This window comes from Cygnus atratus, chromosome 3, assembly GCF_013377495.2.
Source record: "Cygnus atratus isolate AKBS03 ecotype Queensland, Australia chromosome 3, CAtr_DNAZoo_HiC_assembly, whole genome shotgun sequence".
Lineage (NCBI taxonomy): Eukaryota > Metazoa > Chordata > Aves > Anseriformes > Anatidae > Cygnus > Cygnus atratus.
In genome coordinates this window covers 59,652,224-59,667,341 of record NC_066364.1, presented here as the reverse complement: position 1 = coordinate 59,667,341, position 15,118 = coordinate 59,652,224, and the positions used below count along the sequence as shown (strand labels likewise).

The 15,118-nt window shown below is 41.0% G+C and overlaps 1 protein-coding gene across 1 annotated transcript; it reads left to right on the top strand.

Moving 5' to 3' along the window:
* The first annotated feature begins 439 nt into the window (after positions 1-439).
* LOC118244010 (pantetheinase-like) lies at positions 440-5,980 on the top strand. Its single transcript, XM_035538673.1, has 7 exons — positions 440-652; positions 756-886; positions 1,973-2,165; positions 2,804-3,095; positions 4,057-4,427; positions 4,595-4,765; positions 5,861-5,980. The coding sequence occupies exons 1-7, from the start codon at positions 440-442 to the stop codon at positions 5,978-5,980; spliced, it is 1,491 nt and encodes a 496-aa protein (XP_035394566.1).
* Positions 5,981-15,118: the final 9,138 nt, after the last annotated feature.

The following is a 15,118-nucleotide window of genomic DNA, read 5'->3' as shown; positions in this document are numbered from 1 at the left end:
GGCTGCATTTTTAACTGATAGAAGCCAAACACAGCGAGGTTGTATGGAATAGTGTGCCCTCACCATGAGAGCCTGGGCTAGCCCAGAGATCAGCTTGGAAGCCCGGAGATGGTGCAAACGGAGCTTGTAAGAGATCCTTCTGCAAAGACTCCTGTAGACCACTGTTGCTCCTAACACCTTCTCTTAGCTTTTTCTTCACCTTTTATTTATGGCATTTTAAATGGAAAATGATCCAATTCATGCAACTGTTTCTTTCTCTTCTTACCATAAATGAACGTTCTTGAATGTTGACATGCACTGTACTTCCCCAGATTACTCAATAGAAGATTACTTCCAAAACAAACCTGTTACAAACTTTACTCCTCCTCTTCCCATCTACTTTATATTCCCCATGACTGTTCCAGACTCAGAGCATTCAAGCAACTGCCAGGCAGCAGCCATGGTCCTTCACCAGCCTGTGGTGCACGCTGCGGTGTTTGCCCTGGCAGCCCTGCAGGCCCTGGCCTCAGACACCTTCATTGCAGCCGTGTACGAGCACACCGTCATCCTGCCACGTGCTGCTCCTAAGACAGTTTCTCCTGAAGATGCTTTGGCCCTGATGAACAAGAACATGGACATCTTGGAAGGAGCCATCAAGGAAGCAGCCCAGCAGGTACGAGATGTATCCTGAGTGGTGTTAATCGTGTGTTCTCCCGCTGACACCCCCCACCAGGGACGCACTGATGGAGACTTCTTAACAGAGCCTCTTCTGCCAGGGCGCACACATCATTGTGACTCCTGAGGATGGCATTTATGGCTGGGTTTTCACAAGAGAAGCCATCTACCCGTACCTGGAGGACATTCCTGATCCAGAGGTGAACTGGATTCCCTGCACTGATCCCACAAGGTGATTTCTTCTGCACCAGTTTGTATGGTTTCAAACTGGTGTCCCATGGAGTTGTGAGCTGCTCCTAATAAATGCCTAAGAACTGATGAATTTTTTAATCTCTTAAAAATCCCAAATGCTGTATGAATTAAATGCTTCAAAAAGAACTCTTAATTAAATGTAATTGAAATATGCAAGCTAAAGAGCATTGAGACAGCTTCACTTTTGAAAATTAGAAAAGGAGGAAAATGAGGAAATTTTAGGCAACATCATTATTTTGAAATCATGCAAAAGCTTACCACTTCTGACTACTTGAGAAAGTTTTCTGTAACTATAAACCAGTTAATTATCATGGCAAAAGCATAGATTAAACAACGTGATTCGGATCTCAGCTCGTGTGGCTGGGGTGATTTCTTAATCAAATAGCACAAAATATTTCTCTAGATTTGAATGAAATGCCTTTTAGAAATCCAACTGCTTGCACAGTCTGCTATGGCACACCAGGCTGCTCTGAATGTGTGTCGGCAGGGGACACCAAGGGGATAAGGGTTGCCTCTAGACTAAGATTTAGTATTCTTCTGTTCTGGGGCTTTATGAAGCAAGATTTCAAGAGTCCTCAGGTCTGTAAATGTTGTGACCACTCTTTACCAATGGTTTATAGACAGCTGCCTTAAACAGAGTGAAGAGTTTTTAAAAAGGTCTTTTGAAACTGAGACTCAGATTTGCCTGAAAATTAATCTTTAAGTTATTTTAAGTTTATACCTATATATTGACTATTTTTTTTCTCCCTTGTTTTCTGAAGCTGTCCATAGCTTTGTATGTGTGTTAGCTGAGAATTATATCCACACAGAAAATAACAACTTGGCCTCAATGAGGGTACAGGAAAGAAGAGCACAGGGAGCCCATTTTTTAAAGCTAAAAGACACCAGGAATTTAAAATGATGCTATGAACAGAGAGGAGAAAAAGAACAGAAGCCATCTATCCCTTTTACACCACCTGGGGATATGCAGTTAGTGGAATAGTAAGTTTGAATCCATTCCCCATCCAAACTTAAACTTGTAATTTTGTTGTTGATGTTTTTGCTTGTTTCATCAAAAACACCTTAGATTTGCTCCGGCACCAGTGCTGGAACGTCTCAGCTGCATGGCCAGGAATAACTCCATCTATGTGGTTGCGAACATTGGGGACAAGAAGTCGTGCAATTCCAGTGATCCCAGTTGCCCCAGTGATGGTCGCTACCAGTACAACACCAATGTTGTCTTTGACTCGGAAGGGAAACTGGTGGCTCGTTACCACAAGGTAAAGACGCACTTCGGCATCACCCTGTAGTTGATCATCAGTATGCTTTTCATCTCTGGCACCAATTTCAACAGGTTTATACAATAATGTTAGGCAATTGTAGAGTGACAGCCAATCCAATGCAAGGCTCTTGTGGCCAGAGGGAAGAGCAGGCAAACCGGGCACTGTTCCCAGGAGCACCACAGCTGCAGAAGGCATGCTGGCTATCAAATGCCTCAAAGCTACATTAATGAGAGCAAACTGGAATGAAACATTGGCACAGTTGGCCATGCTCAGTAAATGTTAGCTGGTTCTCAGCACAGTTTTAGCCAAACCAGGCAGCGCTTTCCCAGGTGATGCCTTGGCAGCATTTAGCAGTTAGCATTTGCTCGGCACTGCTGCCAGTAGACAGCAGGGATGCATTCAACCCCTGCTCAACAAACCTCTGGGTGAGGGTTTTGCTTCCTTTGATTCCCAGTCGCCACTGAGCCTCCTCAAGAGATCTCCAGTGGCTATGGAGGGACCTTTGAGATACAGATAACCACCTTTACCCAAAGGAATCTCAACCCACAGTTTTGCTTTAATCTCAGATAAAAAAGTGGCAGCTAGTAATATTGCCTTATTTTTAGTTTCTGATATGCCATTTTCTTTGCCTCCAGTACAACCTATTTAGACAAGAAACACAGTTTAATTACCCTAAAGAGCCAGAAGCTGTCACCTTCGAGACACCCTTTGGGAAGTTTGGCATTTTCACTTGCTTCGACATCCTTTTCCGGGAGCCTGCCGTGGTGGTGGTGAGCGAGCTCCAGGTGGACACGGTGCTCTTCCCAACGGCCTGGATGAACGTCCTGCCCTTTCTGACTGCCGTGGAGTTTCACTCTGCCTGGGCTATGGGCATGAGAGTCAATTTATTGTCAGCAAATACTCACAACATCAGAATGTCTATGACAGGTGAGTTGCTTTGGGGAAAAGGGGAATAGTCTTCATAGTACAGGATTCAGAAGCAGGCAACATTGTTTTAAAATAGCGAAGTCTCTGGAAAATAGTATTTCAAGAAGATTAAAAATATTCTTGATGTTGTATTGAATGTAGTAAACCACTACTGGCAAGAAAATGTTAAAAGTTCAGGGAGAGGTAAAATTAGAATGACATTAAATTTTGGTATTTCAAAAGCAAGGTTTTCTTTCAGAAACGGCACAAAGGTTCAGTTAAATGTTCACCCTCTTCTTTAGAGGCAGCATTTTTTGTTTTTTAAATTTCAATCAACAGTTAAATGGATAAAAATGTTTTAAACAGAACTTAATAACAAAAAAAAAAAAGAAAGGAATTCTCCTTTGTATTGAATAAAACATTCTCAGATTTTTGTTGCTGCTGAAAAATTTGAGGTGATATATTTTGGTTTGATCCGAATAGATATCTACTGCCATTTTTTTTTCTGTTAACTGAGAAAACATTGTTCTAGCTGCATATGTAACTACTCCCCAAAGCAGAAGTGAAAGCCACAAAGGAACATTTTTGTCTGCCGTTAAGACACTGTGTTGAATTTGGGCACTGCTCTAGGTTTCCTTTTATGAAATGTAATTATGCCCACAGTTTCCTTCTTGGCATATATGTCACTTCCAGAGCTCTAATTTCTGTCATAATTAATCTAAGTTGTTAAAAATATATATGGCCTTGTGTGAAATTGCCTCTGAAGGCTCAGATTCAAGATTCAGTGAAGCACAAAACCTTAGGATTTTAGATTTTTATTTTTTAACTATGATGTGTATTTTAGTGTCTCCACGCTTTAAAGTTCTTCCACAGTTCTCATTAACGAGTTGTCTGAAGACAGCCTCATGTTTACAGGTGACAGAGCCCACAGTGCCACCTGCCAGGAGGTGGTGACGGTGGGCGCCGTGCATGTCGTTTGCAGGGAGCGGGCTGTTCACGCCTGGCGGAGCGGCTGCCTACTACTACAACAGTGAGACAGAGGAGGGACGTCTCCTGGTAGCCGAGCTGAGCGCACGACCCCGTCTTTCTCCCACCTACCCTCCTGCAGTCAACTGGAGCTCATACGCTACAAGCGTCAAAAACTTTACAGAAGATAACACTTTTCTGGGAGCTGTCCGGCGTGATATATTCACTTTCAGTGAACTCAACCACGAAGATGGAAATTATACAGTTTGCCAGAAGGACCTCTGCTGTCATTTGACCTATAGGATGTCAAACAAGAACAATGATGAAATTTATGTACTTGGTGCATTTGATGGGCTTCATGGTTCTGTCATAAAATACCATTGGCAGGTAATTTGTTCAGAAGGGTTGAGAATGGGTTGTATATGCCAAAATTAACGAATCATTCCAAAATACTTGTTCATTCCTGCATCATAAGAAATTTTCTTTCTATCAAGTCCAGCTCTTGATTATTGAAATCCTACTGCATGTTACTTTTCTGTATCCTCTCACCACAGGTATGCACGCTGCTCAAGTGTAGGAGCACAGACCTGAGCACATGCGGGCAGCCGGTAGAGACTGCGCAGACCAAGTTTGACATGTTCTCCCTCAGCGGCACGTTTGGCACTAACTACGTCTTTCCAGAGGTCTTGTACAGCGGGGTGCAGCTGGCCCCTGGCGAATTTGAGGTAATGGGGCACTCCGGAACTGTTTGATATGAGGTTTTCCAGGCTGTGGTACAGGAAGGGAAACTGCTACGGCAGCTAAGTCAGAACCACTTTGGTTCTGCAGAACATAACTCAAGAGGACGTTTAAACGCATGGATTGAGTTCATCCTCATTGAGAAGAACATACAGATGCTAAGGCTGAGAATCTCTTCAGTGTTTTCTTTAGCAAGTATTCATTCCCACTTCACAGCCCGAAGCTATAAATAGCAGTTTTCAATTAGTAATGAGTATTATGCATAAGGATAGAGATCCAATGCAGTTAAAAATACTGAAAGGTATTTTTAAGGGGTTTGTCAGTTTCATTACTCTTTTACATGGAACTTCATTTATTTCTGTCAAAATATGTTTCCATTCATAAACTTCAGATTACATTTATGTAAAAGACTAGATGAAATCTTTATTGATTTGTAAGAGTTGTTTAATAGCTTTCAAGAGACAATGAAGTCAGTGAAAAAGGCTTGTAGAGCTTTAGAGGAAACAAATTTATCTTATATACATGCGTATTGACTGTCATAGAGGCTCTTTAAAAGTGACAGGTACCCATAGTTTGTGTACAATGATTTCACACAGATCTGTAAAAAGTAGCTAAGAAAAGCAACATATGTCCAGTATACTGCAATTCTCTTTACTTCCATCTGGAAATTGTTTAGGGGTCTACAAATCAAAAAAGATTTAATATTACTGTCCTAGATATAACCTGCATCACCATGTAGAAGTAACTAATGAAAACATAACAAACCAGCTATTGCCACTCTCGTATTCTTATGAGATGGAGGAAATGATCTTTCTTACAAAGATGTAGCTGGAGGGACTGTAAAGACTTTCAGGTCCAAGGAAATGTGGGAAGGCAGTGGCAGAGATGAGCATGATACTTCAATTTTCTGAGCTCTGTTTCTGTGCCTGAAGTGCAGGAACATTTCCATGCATGAGACAGAGGATTGTCTTTAAAAAGTTCTGTATATAATTATTTGACCTCTAAGGCCTATCCCTTCTGTGCCATGCAATACTGCTACTCTGTTAGTGGGTAATAGAATCACTCTTTCTCTTTTCAACTAGGTGCTACCTGATGGACGTCTGGAAAGTAAGAATAGCACATCAAAACCACTCTTAACAGCAACGCTTTTTGGAAGACGTTATGAAAAGGACCTGAAGCATCCCCTGCGAAACTCCCCATAATGTAACTCCTTAACTGTTACACAGTCAGCATAGACAAGATGAGAATTTCCCATGGTGATCCATGAGCTCCTCATGAGTTGTGGCAGTTATCCTGTATCATTCCTGTTCTACATCTTACACTTCTGCTTAGCAGCTGTGGCAGTTGAGTTTATTTAGGAGAAAGAGATGTGAACACTCTGTTGTGTACCTATATCAGTGGTACATCATTTAAATAGTGCTTGAGCCAATGCAATTATTATTTATGCTCAGTCACATGAAGTCTCTGATTATAATTTTTTTTTTCAAAGATATAATGTAGGTTGCCAGGATAACGCTAGTCAGACACTGATACTGAAATGTGTGAAATGTGAAGTTTGCCAATTTACTGCTGAACAAATCTTCCCCAAAGAAGCCTTGTTGTCCCTTCCGTCCCTTCCTGTTTTTCAGACTGCATGAACACTGCATGAACAAGTGTCCATGTTCCTCAGCCTTACACACCATTCAGCAGGGCCTTCCTAATGCTCAATGGGCCTTGATGACATTCAGACCAAGGTACTTTACAATGAAGAAAAAAACAGATTTGAAATGGTTTTAGGTGTAGCCTCAGAGAGAGAAAGTGGTTTTCCACACAGACACCACGTCTGCTCGGTAAAGGATCTTCAGTTCTGCAGTCCCTCTAAGCTTGCATGTCACACCTGGCATGCATGGCATACACATGCTGGGTTGAAGCGTTTCAGATCAGACTTACCATATAAACGTAGTATACTAGAACATTCCACTGGATATTTGTAAAATTTCTTCGAAACTGTGAAAATGAAGGAAATATGTAATGTTTTAGTACCCGAGACGCATTTGACCATGTAGTGTGAGAAATGTGCATTATTTGGGACTTCCAGCCATTATTATATCTTTGTCCCATTAACTGGGACATGTGAAACTTGGCAGCCCTGGGCCTGGTTTATATCTACCATGTTCTGCAGCAAACAGGCCTCATTTCACCATGTATGCCTTGGAGTGGTCCCTGCCTTAATATTTATCCCATAGTCTTTTGTACCTGCTGCCCTTCACATCACTGGCATACAGCATGCACTATGCTTAGCATTGAGCTGCCCTAACTATGGCACATAAGAAAAACTCTGTGGCTTCCCACCACAAGCACACCAACATATGTTATCCAGAATTTGTTGTAATCCTCTGGTTTCTGTTTACCTTGTGGTGCTGGTTCTCAGCACCCAACTTTGGAGGTTCTTCCTAGGATTTGTTTCATCCTGGAAATAAAACATCTGAGCTCATATTCAGGGGAGGGACTGTGCTATTTGGGAGCAGTTATTCAAACTTGCAAGCCCGCAAGGTTGTGTTTCCTTGTGGCTTGTCCAGCATCTCACCCTTTTCTCACCTGGCCTATGGTTGTAACCCAGGACAGTCCTTCATCAAACAGGTTTTGGTCAAGAGAGAAGTTGACTCCCCAGTGGCAGTACTGTTGGGTGTGTAATGGGTACAGGGTCCATAATATCCAGATGTAGAAGACCATGCTGATGGGTGAGAGCTGATCCCTGCTCCCCGAGCCAGTTTGGTACACTCCAGGAACCTCTTCTCTGGTTTGTAACTGGCAGCAGTTTCTGAAGGGCAAATAAGAATAAGCATGCTGGTTGTGAAGATCTGCAGTGTCATCATGTTGACCATGTAGGTCCATTGATTTTCACTGGGGTCACACACATATAGTGAGAAGTGTCTCTGCAGCTGAGCAGCCAGGAGCTTTGCCTTGGGGGTGCTTCCCAAGGTGGTGCTTTCCCATCCATCCTCCGAGTGCTGCTCACTCATCCATGTGCCCCTAAAGAGGTAAAAGAGTAACCAACGCCTCACAAATCTTCTGAGAAAGCCAAGTGCTACCCTGACATTCAAACTCCAATACTGAAAATGACCTTAAAATTTTAAAAAGGCTGCTTCCTGCAGCCCTCTTACCACACAGGTGCTGAAAGAGCAGCAAACTCCAGGGACCTCCTTCTTATGACCCCTGCCACTCACCTCCATGTCTTACTCAGCTGCACCTTCAGCACTTCAGGCAAAATATGCTTTTATTAACCTGCCTAGATTTGCTAGCATGGGGAAAAAAAAAAAAAGAGGGGGGGGGGGGGGGGGGAAGAGGAACTTCTGCTGTAGCTGCATGTGAATGTAATTTAACTTCTGGTTTTGTTGCAGTCAAATCACCTAAAATATTATTTCACTGGTTGGCATCAATAGCTTTACATGTTAATCTAAAAAAAAAAAATGAGGATTTTGGGACATTTTAGATGTTCCATGCTTCACAGATCATCAGTGTCACTCTCAAAACAGCATTTTGCAAGATGTTCATACTCTAAATCCTGAGTATTTCATGAATTCCAAATGGACATGAAATTTATAAAAATCTTTCTGAAGTTGGAGAAGAATGCAACAAATCCCATTCACCTAGAAGAGTTTATGTTGAATTCTAAGAAAGTTAACCAGCTATGCACTTATCTTCCCACCTGCTAGGTAGAAATTAGAAAAGAGATAATTTAGTTCATCTTTTGGGAAATAAATAAATAAACAAACAAACAAATAAATAGCCTCTCCTATGTTTTCCTTAGGGGAAAGTATTTGAGTTTCTGAAAGAACAAGAGTGTTTGCTGACTCTGGGATAGATATGCCAAAGAAGAATCAAATTAATTTTTAATGTAATTCATGTCAGTGACTCCACCCCAAAAGCTACTCCAGATGGTATCCTCATGAACTCCATCCTTCTCGGAACTGGAAAAGCTTTCTCTTCTCTTGTCAATACTCTTCCGTGATGGTGGCCAAAGCAAACAAGACATGCCTTTACACAGTGTCTCTGATCATACAGAGAGAAAAACAAGTCCTTAATAGGTTTTACTGATGCAAGACTTCAGATGAAGGTAGAAAAATACTGCATTAAAATAAATGTAATCCAAATCTTATGGCTGACTTAAGTAAGACTGGTAACACCTTTGGGAAAACTTAAGCTCTGGGTAAAATCTAATGTATTATATTGTCCACATTGAATTAAAGCAAGCAGACCTTGAGCAACAGTAGAGTGACAGAATCATAATAATCTGTTATTTTTAAGAGAACAGGACACTACAGCCTTGTTCTTGTACACATATTTTAATCATTATAACCTCAAGTTATCCATTAAAATAGCATGGACCAGTGAGGCACAGTCAGAGATTGTACAACTATTAGCCACAATAATACAATACTAAACGTTTATGAACAACTCGTGTTATCACATGTGAATTACTGGCAGTAATCATTCCTAAGTACACAGATTCAGTGCAGATTTAGTGGATGACAGACAGAATGGCCATGACCTGTGTTTGAGGTGAAGAATTCATATATTTCTAATTAACCAAGAATCAAATTCTAGCCCCACCTCATCCAGATATTGTTTGCCATGTCACTGTCCACCATCAAGGCAGGAAAACTGAAAAAGAGCAATAACTTGCAAAGGTTAATAAAGACATCAGTAATTATTGTAAGGCTTACCACAGCTAATATAGGAACGCTTCTCAGGCGTATGGAAGTCTGTAACATGTCATGGAGCCCAACACAGAAGTAATTACAGCACACCTTCTAAAAATGAACCTCCCAAAAACTGATGCTGTAGACAAACAGCACTTCCTACAGAAGCCACGGATATCCGTAACAGTCTTACCTAGTGTCTACCTGTGTATCAGCTAGAAAAGCTAGAGATGACTGGTCTTGGTGAAGCAGAACCTTAGCTTATTGACAGCAATATCTTAATTTATCTATCAGTTTAGAAAACAATTGAGAATTAACAAAGGCACTTGTAGCCTCCATCTGTGAAAGTATTAAAATATTTACAGCAACCATTCAATATTTTAAGTTTGTAAGTCATACTCCACTGTCTGTTCAGATATTCTCATGGCAGTACTGAATTTGCACTAGAAATATATAGAGTATAAAAAGCACACTGTAATTACATGATTTTAACTCTGCCTATCCATCATCATTTGCTGCTTTTAACATTAATGTGGATTTTGATGACCTCCTAGCCTTGTAGCAGTGATGCTGTAAGGATGCAGGAGTAAAAAGAAGTGTAGGAAGGAGTTAATATTTTTTAATGGCAGAACAAGACCAACTAAAATTGGAATAATCTGATACTGTGCATACTGAATTTTACTACACATTCTATTAATTGAAATTATTCAATTATTTCAATTGAAATTGAAAATGAAGCTATGAAATAGAATTGACAATAAAATCTTTGTCTGTAATGTAATTCTTAACTAAAACAAAGAAGGAAAAGACATAAAAATAAGGAAAGATATTTCACCATATAGACCATAGTAGCTTTCAAATACCACTCAAATTTATATTTTATATTTTATAATTTAATTTTTATAATTTATTTTTTAATTTATAAAAATCTTTCTGAAGCTGGAGAAGAATGCAACAAATCCTATTCACCTAGAAGAGTTTATGTTGAATTCTAAGAAAGTTAACCAGCTACACACTTACCTTCCCATCTGCTAGGTAGAAATTAGAAAATAGATTTCAATAATGAAAATTACTACACACAGGTGTAGCTGCTTTTCATGAAAGTTGTGTTGACTTTTTGAGGAATTATAACCATTAGTGAAGAGCTAAAACTTGGCAAAGAGCTGGACTAATTGTTTGCAGGAGGACTACCATGTGCTAAGACGTGAGGTTCATATCTGGGCCTCAAAGCCTAATTCCTTTAATTGTCTAGAACCTTTGGAAGGCAAAATTTCAGCTTCTGTTTCAGGTGTAACACAAACATATGCCCGCTGCTTGATATCATTTTGTGATGAGTATTCATGGGAAAAATAGCACAAGGAAGTCTCATAGTTTCAGAGAAAACTGAAGTGCTGCAAAGCCTTAATGATCATCTAGTGGCTTGAGCAATTCCAGTGATTTTGAACCCTCACTGTGAATGCAGGAACTTTGTGTTTGAATTCTTTTTCTTCCTCACAGACACCAACCACCAAAAATATCCAGCTCAGTTTAATTTTCAGGCAAAACTTCCCTAGTAATTTCTGTCAAATTTATGAATAGCTTTGAAAAGATCAAAACATCATTCTGAAACATTTATGAAAATCTTAGGTAAAATATACAATAACAAGAAGCTTTAACATTTTAGCACCAAGTCCCTTAAATTGAGCAAAAAGAATAGAGTGAACTTTAGGCCTAGTGAGGTAGTCACTGCTATGTTATAGACTTTGTAGGATATACTCCCCAATCCTCGTCAGAGACCTTCCAAAGTTTTTCATATAGCATTTATTATTGTGCTCGCTAAATACTGCTATCTAACATGCTATCTCTCTTTCCTTTTTTCAGTTTGTCTCCCCTAAGAGCCAAACATGTTAACCTAATGATCTTTTCATTGAGGTCTGATAAAGACAAATGGGGACAGTGAGGTAGATATACTACTACTAAAATCAATGTTGGTACGTCAGTTTACATCTGCTGATCATGCATCTGCAGAGAAAGAGATGTTCTACATTTATTTTTGAATTCAGACAGCTGGACTCTGTCTTCTTTTCAGTCTACCCTGCATGGTAGCCCTCACACCACTTAGCAGGGCCTGGCCAGGGTTGGAAGCCATTGGCTCTGCCCAGGAGAGATCCTATAGATGGTGATCCATATAGCTTCTACCTTGGCAGCAGTTAGGTTCACCGGCCTCACAGAATTCCTAATACTTTGTTTTGTCACCCAGCTGACAAACTAAACTGTACAAAAATTGGTCCAAAATGTACAAACATTTGTTTTCTTCCACCCCCTCCTTGGTTAGTAGTTGTCTTCTCTAACTTTCTCAGAGATGCTCTTACACTGAGTTGGACACAACAGGTAACATAACCAAATCTCCAACAATATGAAATTTAACAACAGCAAGTACTGGATTCTGCACCTTGGACAGGGCAACCCTCCTATACTTACAGACTGGGGAACGAGAGGCTGGAGAGCAGCCCCACAGAAAGGGATCTGGGGGTTCTGGTCAACAGCAAGTTGAACATGAGCTGGTAGTGTGCCCTGGCAGCCAAGAGGGCCAGCCATGTCCTAGGGTGCATGAAGTACAGCATTGCTAGCCAGTTGAGGGAAGGGATTGTCTTGCTCTGCTCTGGTGCCACCTCACCTCAAGTACTGTGTGCAGTTTTGGGCACAACACTTTAAGAAGGCCATAAAATTATTAGAGTGTCCAAAGGAGGGCTACAAAAATGGTGAAGGCTCTAGAGAGCAAGACCTATGAGGAGCAGCTGAGGTCCCTTGGTTTGTTCAGCCCAGCGCAGAACAGGCAGAGGGGAGGCCTCATGGCGGCCTGCAGCTCCCTCATGAGGGGAGCGGAGGGGCAGGCGCTGAGCTCTGCTCTCTGGGGACAGCGACAGGACCCGAGGGAACGGCATGGAGCTGGGACAGGGAAGGGTCAGGCTGGGTGTTAGGGAAAGGTTCTGCACCCAGAGGGTGGTCGGGCACTGGGACAGGCTCCCCAGGGCAGTGGTCACAGCACTGGTGTTCAAAAATGTTCAGACAATGCTCTCAGACATATGGTTTAATTTTTGGGTGGTCCTGTGCGGAGCCAGGAGTTGGACTCGATGATCCTTGTGGGTCCCTTGCAATTTGGGATATACCGTGATTCCAAATTGCAAAAGCACATTATAATCCATTCATGGAAAGTTATTGTTTGAAAGAATAATTATGTTTGCCCAAGCAGAAATCAAATATATCTGACACTGAGATAAAAAAGGGAAGAGCAAGCTGTTAAAACACAGCCATTAATGCACAATGATGTACTTCAGGGTAGCTAGACTGAAAGATAGAAAGGTTTGGCAGGTGTGGGTAAAAGTACATGTGTGGTGCCTTTCATAACAGATGTCATTTAGCTATACCTCAAGAGTATCAGATGGCTTTATTTATAAAGACCAGAGTTTTAAAACAGTAAAACTTAAGTTTGATCATTTACATTGCTTAGCAACAGGTTTAAACATTCATTTTTGTTGAAGACTTCCTAAGCCTTTCTTTAATGTTGCACTAAACATTCAGATTGTTTATTCATGTTAACATTAGCCTCTGTTTGCAGGGATTCTTCCAAGTTCAGCGTTAGACTAAATCAAAAGTAGGCATGCAACCTCTCTCATTTGGGGTTCCTACAACAGTTACTTCATGTAACCTCTCTTGGATTTTACCAAGAGAGTCTTACAATACCAGTTGTTTTTTACTGAATCTTTTCTTAAAGATCATTGCTCTTCTTTCACCAAGGATGCAACACATAGCCCTCCTTGATTTTCTAAGGCTTATCATTTGATGATATCTTGATATCTTATGAACATTTGCCATAGCAGCACTTCCACAAACTAAGGAATAATTTCTATCCTCTTGCATAGAGGAGGAGATGAAGTGCAAATAAACTGATGTTTACAGTAGCCAAAAATAACTTGAGATGCCAGAATATATTACATATTACAAAAATACTTTATATATTTAAAAAGCATTCAAAACATTGTTATCACTGACTTCAGCTGTAATTGCAAGCTACTTGTAAAAATCAGCTCTTGGTGTGAACCCAGAAAATGAAGATGTTCAATGACCCACCTAATACCATGTGTTAACAGATGCATATAGAGCATGACAGAAGGGATGGAAATGAGAATAGGGACCTGTACAAGGGTCCACTTAGAGCATTAGTCCATGTGGACACACAGGGCTTGCAAGGAACAGAAGAAGCAGCAAAGGTTGCAGATGTGAACAACATTGCTCACTGGAAAAGGGAAAACAGCAACAACAACAAAACAGAGAAACACACAGAGAGAGGGAGAGAGAGAGAGATTTACTTTTTCTTTTTTTTTCCACCAACCATCACTTGCAAGAACAAAAAGTTATGCAGGCTGGTGGAGAACCATCTAAGGATGTAAACCTCCTGTTCCTGCCATCTGTTCCTTCCAGTCTCACAGGTATTGTGAAGGAGACGGCTAGCAAGCAGGAACTTGATAGCAAATAATAAATCAAATTCAAACTGAATCCATTAGGTCCTTACCTCCCATTTGGCGATCCCAAAGCATATTTAAATAACATATGGCAGCTACTGAGGAAGCTGTTCTGGTGAAAAGTCAGACTGCCCATGCATATCTTCCTGAGATGGGGCAGCAGAGGGTGGGCATGAAAGGGCACAGCTTCTGAAGCTGGTAGTTTCTGTGTAGGTTGAACTGCTGCACCTGCAGTGCCATGGCACCAGAGATGCTCATGCACAGTGCTGCTGCTTCCTGCAGCAGAAAACAACTGTAGAAGCAGAAGATGGCACAGGTAGGTTCCTCCCCTTAAAAATGGCCCACGGTGCAGCAGCGCTGGCATCTGCAGTCTGTTGGGCTTACAGATGGGCAATTAGAAACATTCAGATTTGCTGAGTGTTTCTAGGCAAACAACACGTGCCTATCATAGGCAAATCCAACATTTGTGAAAGGTGGCAGAGAGTACTGTGGAGAACAGGCTCCAGGAGATTGCTTATTGACATATAAGACTTTATGGGCCATTTTATTTTTCAGTGGCTTCCCATAAAGCAGCCACCCTTCCAAACCAAAATGTGACATTCCAAGACCTTCCTTTCACCACGAATTGTCCCTCCTGTTCAGTCCCATGTCCCCTGTGCCACCTTGCCAGGCCCATGCTTTCTTACCTCCCTAACCTGCCCCAACACCAAGTCCCCAGGGAGATGCTGTGACCAGAGCCACACACGTTGTGCTCCGGGCTCAGAGAAACCTCAGAGTTTACTCATGCTGGTAAATGAGCTGTGCTTCAAAAACAAACAAATTGTGGTTTGACTGCTGCTGATTTACAATTTGGCCATATTTAGGTATAGTTCCTCTGAGATGGAAAAAGATATAAATAGGGAATTAACACCTTTTAAGTCTCTGCTGTAAAGCATATGAACAGCAGGGCACTGTAAATAGAAGATAAGCAGAATTTTTTAATCAAGAAGAAACAATATCATTTTATTTTCTTTTTTCTTTTTTAAGTCTGTCTTGTTCTCAGATACTGTTGAAGTTCTGTGGTTGTATTATTTTTTTTTTGAAAGTCTTGGATAGACACATCAAATTTTCTAAAATAACTCAAATTGCTAAAGCTTGTCAAAGTCTAACAAAATTG